The sequence below is a fragment of the Nannospalax galili genome, unplaced genomic scaffold (genome assembly GCF_000622305.1).
Source record: "Nannospalax galili isolate Female #2095 unplaced genomic scaffold, S.galili_v1.0 scaffold772, whole genome shotgun sequence".
Lineage (NCBI taxonomy): Eukaryota > Metazoa > Chordata > Mammalia > Rodentia > Spalacidae > Nannospalax > Nannospalax galili.
The window spans coordinates 3191595-3200940 of NW_008332097.1; the positions used below are offsets into that span (position 1 = coordinate 3191595).

The 9346-nt window shown below is 36.2% G+C and overlaps 1 protein-coding gene across 6 annotated transcripts in view; it reads right to left on the bottom strand.

Moving 5' to 3' along the window:
- Nucleotides 1–302: 302 nt before the first annotated feature.
- The window catches only part of N4bp2 (NEDD4 binding protein 2), a 108227-nt gene continuing 99183 nt past the window's right edge, over nucleotides 303–9346 (bottom strand). For 3 of the 6 annotated variants that reach the window (XR_003848578.1, XR_003848579.1, XR_003848582.1), the window contains 3 exons: nucleotides 8204–8327; nucleotides 5283–7033; nucleotides 303–3998 (listed from right to left, as the gene is read on the bottom strand). Coding sequence is in view for 1 of the 6 variants with exons in the window: in XM_029560702.1 (XP_029416562.1) it covers nucleotides 6988–7033; nucleotides 8204–8327 (170 nt within the window). In the remaining 5 variants the exon portion in view is untranslated. The remainder of the gene's footprint in view (nucleotides 3999–5282; nucleotides 7034–8203; nucleotides 8328–9346) is intronic. The other 3 variants (XR_003848581.1, XR_003848580.1, XM_029560702.1) reach the window with 3 other exon arrangements.

The window sequence follows — 9346 nt, forward strand, 5'->3', positions numbered from 1 at the left end:
TCTCAGCATTCTAAGTGCTATAATTATAGGTATACACCACCACAACAGCCTTATATCCCACCCTGATTCATAATTATCCCCCTCCCCTTTCTCCATTCCCTCAACCCTGGTCAGGGATCAAACCCAATACACACTAGGCAAGTGGTCTACTACTGTATTGCAGCCCCAATCCAGCCTCCATCCTATTTTGAAGTAAATCTCACCACTATCATTTTCAGCAAGCATTTAAATACTAAAGTCTAAAAAATAGAACATCATTCTTTAAAGAAATAGTTCAATATAATGAAATATCCACTCAGTGGTCACAATGCCAATCATCTTTATTGTAGTACAATTTGTTTTGCTTTGCTGAGCCAGTATCTCATTGACATCCACAAACTGCAATGGTTTACACCTTTTGAGTCCTGGTAAGTTCTCCCTTTATCTCTGAGGTTCTATTCGATGCGCACTGTTTTGAAGAAATCGTGTTGTTTGCTTCCCACTCTGTATTTTGGTGATTGTATCCTGATGATTGTTTGACATATTTCATACTTCTGTCTTCCATAATTCTTATAAACTGCTGGGTACACAGGCTTCATTAGACTTATTCCATCAAGATGAAGGTGCCTTTTCTGAGATCTGCATCTGCCTCTGCCAGGCAGTTAAGAGTGGCATTACTAGGCTGGGACCTCTTAAACTCAGCTCATAGTGTGAAAATCTGGGGGAGAAGGGCATTTGGTTGCTTTTGTACTACCCTGAGTTATGTGACTTTGTGTTGTTAATCTTTGAAAAATCACAGACTAAAACTTTGCTCAGGGCCAAGAGAACATTCCTTACAGTCTTTTCTGCCAGTGAAAAGACAAAATTATTTGACTTATCCTCGATCCCTCATGGGTGAAGGCCTTATTAGTATTAGTATTTAAGGGTGTCTCTTATTAGTATTTAAGTTTGCTGGCCTTTGTCTTCCTGTGACCCAAGCTCAAAGTGAGTCAGGATCAGAGGTGCCTTTTGCAAGTGTCTCAAAGTGCTTTCACTTGGACTTTGGCATAAGCTCCTACTAACTTACCAACTGTAAAGTGTTTTTAGCATTAATACTTCCGTCCAGAATTTTTGTTTCCCAATTACCCGTGGGTCAGTCTGAGTATGTAACTATAAAACATGCATATATTGCACATATATCCTGCATTACACAGAGCAGGTTGAAATAGCAATACCAGAAGCATGTTCTAACTTACACACAGCCTTCCAGGAGCACTGACTGAGCTCTGTATGTCACTTAGTTCTCTTCCTAATTAGCTTAGCGACTGCAATCCTCCCCAACAATGTGAGTACAACTTGTGTTAGATGCCATTCATGCTTTTTATTTTCATTACAGGCCATCCCTAATTTCCCAAAATGCTGTAGGTAAGGACATTTTAGAATGCCATTTCTAATAGAATGCCACTTGTTATATCATTAATACAATCAAGCACAATCTACACAACTAACAACATGAAGTTCAAAATCAAATACAGGTTATTTAGACATGTTTTCACAGCTTCCTGTCTAAAAGAACCTGATGTCTTTCAATCCATGGAAACAAATTTTATTCAGTATTGTTTTGCAATACCTCATAACTAAGTGATCACTCTATCACCCCATTCATCACCCTACTTCACAGCCTGCAGCTGCTCCTGCATCTGACAAGAGATAGAACCATTGATGGCCCATACCCTCTGTCATCTCTCCACCCCTTGTGTAAGAAATCTGTTGATATTTTGAAACTTCAGTAACATTAAAAAGCTAATATTTCTTTAAATAGTAAGACTAATCTCTAACAAAAGCAAGAAGTCGAGGTCACCAGGAAGAATGCTCCAGAACTCCTGCAAGGTGCCAAGTTTATATACTCAGATAAATATCATAGATAGGGACTTTCAAGTGTTTAAAACCTTTTCCTACACAAAGACATTTCATTATACATTTTAAGCAGGAGAACAGTGTTTAAGTTCATCATCTGCAAAAACAATTATCTTCTCCTTCACACTTCCACAGTTCACTCTTTATATGCCATTTCTGACTCACAGATGGAGTCATAGCTTCTAGCCTGGTTTACTTTCTATAAATCATATGTACCACCTATTGAGCTTTTGCATGTAGATATAATTAAAAGAGGAAGCAAATGTATTAACTACATATTGCCACCAGAAATAACCTACGGGCCTAACCTAGCTGCCACAAGTAAGTTATCTAATCAAAAGTGATCCCATCTCCATTAAAGACATCACCTGAAAATCCATTTCCTCAATTAGTTACTAAGATTATTTGAATATTTAAAGTCATAACACATCGAACTGTGATTTTTTTTCCTTTATATTACTTTTAGTTTGGGAATTTATCAATAACCTGTTGAAGGAATGCATCAAGAACTAATTCTCACATGTTTGTACATCGTGGTAAAAACTGACAAGGCAGAAGCTGCTATTCATTCCCTTCATCTCCACTCTCTTTAAGAGAGCACTTGGTATTTAGCTGAACTGAACTAAGACAGCCTGAAACAGATAACTTCCCAGCCTTCCTTGCAGGCAGATGTGACCACATGACTAAGTTTTGGTTAGAAGGATGCAGACAGCTGTCCTACAGCAGCTTCCAGTCTCTCAGACTGCTGGCTTTATCCTTCACTACTTAGTCCTTCCTCTAACAGACTACAGATGTGGTAGCCAGAGCTTTAGCCTCCTCCCCTGCCTAGAAAAAAATGAGTTGTCACACCCTAGGCATGGTAGGGAACTAAAAAGACCACAAGTCCCCCAAAAAAAACTTCATGGAAAAGAGCACTTCCATCAGTCCTAGAGCCTTTATCTTTAGGGTTTAATATTAAGAGGGAAATACACCTTTATCTTTTGTCAACTGTACTTGGTTTCCCCTGAAATACTGTTCTTTGGATAAGGAAGGCAGCTTCATAAATGGCAGCTTTTCAGACATGCTAACCAGCCATCTCTTTTTGACTGTGATTTTTACAACACGTGCAGCTGTTACACACGAGAAATCAGAGAATCTAGGTTGACGTTGTACCTCTGTCACTAACTGGGAAGCCAGTTAACATCTCTAGTCCTTTATGTCTCTATCCATTGGGTTGGCATAGCACCATCTATGTAGTAAGATTCCCTAGAGATTTATACATTAATACATAAGAAAGCACACTATAAATCTCTATACACATATTAGCTGGTGAGAATAATTACACAGTACCTGTGGATAGAAGCTGTTTTACACTATATCTTCAGTAACAATTGCTCAATAAGTATTCAATGAATAAATATTTTAACATCTTTGACAACTGAATTATTCTACTTTTTTGAGATGAATAAAGCTGATGTTACTGAAAGTATTATTTGTGTCCTAGACACAAATAATACTGTTGATTTTGATGTTGATCAAAAGATACAAGGATGTAAAGAGAAGGCTCATCTGATCCACTTAGAGCAAAGTGGACCTCTGTTTGAAAAAGCAAAATAAGTTAGAACAGTTGTACAGAAATGAAAATTTTATGACACTGTTCCCATGGAATTACAAAGATACATGCAAAAATAGTCTTTAATATTTAAGCCACTAAACCTACCACATCAAACAAAGGATTTCCTCACACTTGACTGTGACTAAAGTATTTTATTAAATTAAGTGTGTAATTTGCAAATGGTTTGTAAGAAATTCTAAAAGCAAAGTTATAAACATTTTCAATAAAAAAGTACAGAGTTAACAGCAAAAATTACATTTTCTTTATAGTACAAATAAAAACATTTTGTTTCTGATATACTGTCTGAAAAGTTTATAATATATTCTTCAACCGACTGCTGCAATGTTGCATTTTAATGAGAAGTCTCAGTGTTAATTCAATCACTTATTAATAACAGGCTCATCATTTGGACCACGAAAGTCAACTGCTCAACTTTAAGGAACATAATACAATTTGTCATCCTATAATGTGAGGTTACACAGGCTCTTCAGGATGCAGGCATGTTCTAGCCTTGTTTCTCTATTCAATTCTGTAAAGAGGCATCAAGTAATACTGTAAACTTGAATTACATTTTAAAAATAAGCACCATTAACATACACTCTACAGCAACTTATTTTTGCCTTTTAAATGACATTTGCTTTTGGCCACACAGACACTTAAATCTGTTTTCTTTACAATTAAAAAATAAGCAACATTTAACCACCGCACAGAAACACTACTGAACTTCACTTAACTGCACAATGGAAAAAGCGCTCAGAAAAAAAATGCTTTGAAAAAAAACGGTATATATTATTTTTGTCCTTTTTATACATTTTCTTAATTGAGAGCAGTTAAAACATTGTCAGAGCAATTTCTTGAGTTTCAAAAGTTTCCAATTTCCAGCTGAGAAATAACTAACCTCGTCATTACATGTGTCCTTTTTCTAATCATACAAAACATTTGAACTTAAAAAGAAAAGGTCCAAAACAATGGACAGGAAACCACCCAAAGAATTGTAAGCTTTTCTTCTCAAATGTTTTATGACGAAAATCATTTTAGTTGCAATTTCTACCATACAACATCACTATACTTACACCACAGGGACGCAAGCAGCATGAACACAGTAATAAACAGAAGATATTTCAACTTGGAAATAACAATGATAAATGAACACTAATAAACGTCAGAAAAACCTCAGTTTTCTCAGAAATAACAAAATGGGTGGACTGGAAACAGCTGTGGGTTCCCCTGCCCAGCTGCACTCTCTCTCGTATGCACATTCATTCTCTTTGCTCACCTTGCAGGTGATACTGAGAACAGATCATTAAATGTATGCAACTGCTATTAAAATCTTCCAAATTACAGAAATGCTATACTTATAAACTGTAACTTTGATAATCTCTAAACCACCTTTTACTGTGACACACAGAATTTAAAAATGGGTAAAACACTTAGATAACTGCCAAACTATCTATGATATAAGATTTAGAGATAAAAAGAAAACATCATAAATTTTTCTTTCATAATTATAATTGCTTAAATTATTCCAGATAGCAGGGTAGGAGAAGCCTGGGACTAAAGAACTTCATAAAAATATATATGAAGTTCAAGCTTTGCTTGTATATTTATGGATAATAATTAAGAAATATTAAGGCAGGTGTGGTGAAGCACACCTGTACTCTCAGCATTCAGGAGGCTGCCACAGGAAGATTCTGAGTTTGAAGACCAACTTGATCTACACATATCAAGTTCAAGGCCAGCCTGGGGTACATTATATCCTCTCTCAAATAAATAAGCAAATGAAGAAGCAAATATGCAAATACAGTCGACTTACCAAAACAAGTTGATAAGGTATTAAAACACTGGTTTTTCATTTGACTTCTAACCACAGATGGTCACACTTGTACTTCTTTTGACTGCTCCCTTATTAATTATTTTAACAATATTCTAATAAGCCTATCTGAAGTCTAAAAAAAAAACAAGTGAGAGAATGAGTATGCAGCTGCACACCAATAATTCTAGGGATCACTATTATTTTTCACTGTTTAAGTAATATTAACTTGTACATAGGCACATTTTCATTTCATTGTGATTTTTGTAATAAGCTGTAGGAGAACTGCTTTATTTTTGACATATACAACACTTCCAAGCATTACAAAAAGTGGGCTACACTACTGGTAATTTTTAAAACAAATTAGTAAAATCTAAAACTATAAAAATAATACTCAGTGATTATTTAGCATCAGTCATCACTAATCGTTTCTAAATAATGGATTCTTATTTGTGGAAATAAAATTCAATGATAAGGCTCTTTTAAAAGCATGCATTCACAATATGTAAAAACAGGGTTTTGAGTTTTATTTCCATTAAAATGCATGCTCTTAGGGAGCCCTTCTATCAAGATGCTATAGGTGCAGCTCAAGCCTAGCAATCCTGATCAAGATGATTCTGCAAGCTCAATAGAAAAGTAACATAACTACATGCCAATACTATATATGTTGAAAATATTCTATATATCCAAAGTTAAATGTATCTTAACTGCTGTCTCATATTGGGAGAATTACATTTACATTAAGCCTGTATAAAGAAAAGTAGAACGTACAAGCTAACAGGAACTAACCAACACAAGTCAATGAAACTTTTCTTCCAGAAAGATGGCTCTTTTAAAAAATAAAGGTAAAAAATATTTCTAATTAGAAAGAATTCTTTTACAGTTACAACAAAAATGTTTTCTGATTTAAGTCAATTGGATTTTGGCTCACTATAGTTTAGAAATGATGTCTCAAGTATAAAAGACAGCCATTTAGTACTGCCTCAAGTGCCACTCACAGACAGTTCTAGAAAGCTCTATAAGGCAGTAACATATGATGGATAACTAGCCATTTCTCCTTCTCTGAAAGTTTTTCTAACTATGGAAATTATGAAACCCCAACTTTCAGACCCAACTTTCCTCCCAGAAAATGCACACAAGAACAACAGAACAAAAGGACGAGATAAAGATTCCATACAAGCACAAGAAAATACAATGGTGTCTGCCTGCAGGACATAGTGAAATGAAATGATTTTGTGTCTGGCTTTGAAAGCAAAAATTTCAAGTGTTTTTGTTGGATCTCCTTTCTTTCTTTACTACTGCCATTACTTTGAACATAAGCTTTTGAAAGGCAAGAACCAGGTTTCAAAGCATGTTGCTTCTCACAGACACTTTTAGGACTTCACCAAATTATCAAGCAACAATTCATACAAAGGCGGCACTTCTGCTCTGTGAACTAGAGCACTCCAGACTTGAAAATTGCAGTTGATAATTTCCATAGACATTCTGTGACAATAAAAATTCTCTTTAATATTTTAACAAATAAATTATTTGGCATTTGATCCAGTAAAAATCTTTTCTTGAATTTTGAAAAACATTTTCCTTGTTTTATAACTGGGCAGTATTACTAATAAAACACATTTGCAAGTAGAACTGACTGAATTACTGCAAACAAAATTAATTTTAACCTACAAACCTTCAGACTTCTAAGTCAAGGACTTTTTAAGTTTTATTTTAGCATGACTTTCAAGCACCCTGGTTTAATTTCTGAGAACCTGTGGAAAGGAGAAAAGAGTTATTTTAAACACAAAATTTTCAAGCTGCCTAAGAAATATATCTTGTAATCAATTTAAATTGTCTATATTTAGTATAATATGTACTATCAAGGTTGCCTCCTTTATTAATATTCTGGACAAATATCTATATTTATAATCCTCCTGATTTAGTCTCAAAACAAATAAAATCTCAAAGAAGGGGGTTACTCCTAAATTACTAGCCAACACAACTGACAATATTTTAAAACTTCTCAAGCCTGAATCTGATCTTCATGAAAAAGAGTCTGATGAATGAAAGATAAAATGGCGTCTGTCTTACATTGTTTCTATGCATAAGAAAGTACCAAGAAGAAATCCTTGATAGAGTAGACAAGCTTCATTCACTGGCCACATAAGGCTTTCAACTCTTCTCAGTAAAATGTCAAGGAACACTATTTGCTAAGATAGTTCCTAATCTCACCATGATAAAGTTCTAGTGTAACCGTTTGTAAAAGGCACCAGAAATGCATCTTATTTCCATGCTCAGAATTAATGCTGCTATTTTCTATATGGTAACAATATAACATTTCATTGCATGGCATAAACTAAAGTGCTACACTAATTGAAATAGCAAGGAGAGGGGACTAAAGGATTCATATTCTCAGAGAACCTATTAATCAACAAGTCTTCACACTTAGAATTTTCTTGTCATTTACTATTACTGATTAATGACTACAATCAAAAAGGACAATTTATGTCTGCCAATAAAAGTTATTAATGCCATTTAACTCATAAAGACATATAAATTGGTATTAGCTGAAGCATTTCTGCTAAAGTTTAAACAAATCTAAATTATAACTATATTTCAGCAGCAGTCCCAAAAATATACTATGTCTTTCAAAACTAGCAAATGTTAAACTATGATATATGGTTTATAATCTAATTATCGTGGATAATACATTATCAAAAGTGCAAATATATAATTTTTTAGAATTTCAAATTTATGATAGACAGCTTTATCAGATCATCACTGACAAAAACTACATGTTTTTTTCTCATTTACCAGAAGATATAAATCTAGCAAGGAAGTTATGCTTCATGCATCAATTCGTAGTTGAAATCAGAGGGTTGGACTTCAATTATTGAATAGTTTTGAGTATACTATCTCTGATAGCAGAAGTCTACACTCACCTGAAGCTATGGCTTGTGAGGTATTTAATGACAGCTGGTTTGATTCGAGCAACTCCTCCCTGGCTGTGGTTTCCTCTCCCAGTAATCACAGAAAGATAGGGCTTACCGCCATTCTGTTTAAATTCTGTTAAAACAGGAATTGCAACAATTAAAACAATATCTGGCACCCCTGGGCCTGAAGGAGCCGCCGCAGGCCTCTCTCCTACCCGCAGGCCTCAATCCGGGGTAAGTCCATTGCACCCTTCGTGCCTTGACTCCCCTGGCCTCATTCACCCTCCCATCTCCCCCTCCAGTCTCTCCAAGTTTGGGTCTTGTCCCATTCCTTGTTTTGGGGCCCCATACACCTGGGGAACCAATACTGCTTCCTGATGTTTTTCATCCAGGAAACATAGTACCTTCTCTGGGCCCCAGGAGCACTGCTTCTGGGCCTGGCTCCGCCCTCACCTCCCTCGGCTTCCTTGGGCTTGCAACACCCACCAGCCTCTTTCTGGGATGCAGGGGCTGACCTTTCCTCTTCCTGATCCTTTGCATCCAGACCAACCCAGCTCCTCAGTGCAGCCCCCAGAAGGCCTTGGGGCCTCTTCCCGCCCCATCTGCCTTTGCATCTCTGGGTGGCACAGCCACCAGCTGCCCTAAACCAGCATCTTTCCTGGGCCTGGCTCCCAGGCCAATCCAACCCCAAAATTCCTGAGGACAAAATCCTTCCTGGAGGGATCCAGACCTTACGAGAAAGCCTGAAAACATCTGACCCTCATCTGACTTGGGCCTCTGTGGGAACTCCTGAAGACAAAAGCAATCTGGCCACTCCAATATACAATCGAAAGAGAGAACCGAAAGCTTAGACGAACCAGCATTTCATGCCCAAAAAGTAAACCACAAAGACACATAAAGTGCACAAAAAGTAGCAGACCTAAACTTCAAGGCCTGAGTCTCACACAAGAATCAGAAACTACAAAAGAAATTCACATGTCAAAATCAGGGAAAAAATAATAACATGAAAAACCAAAATAACATATCCCCACCAAATACCAATAGTCCTCTAGAGGAGTACAATGAGAAACCTCTAGAGATAATGCAGGACATGGAACTCAAAAGAACAATTATAAACATGATAAAAGAATTTAGTTAATTTAAAGAACGCAC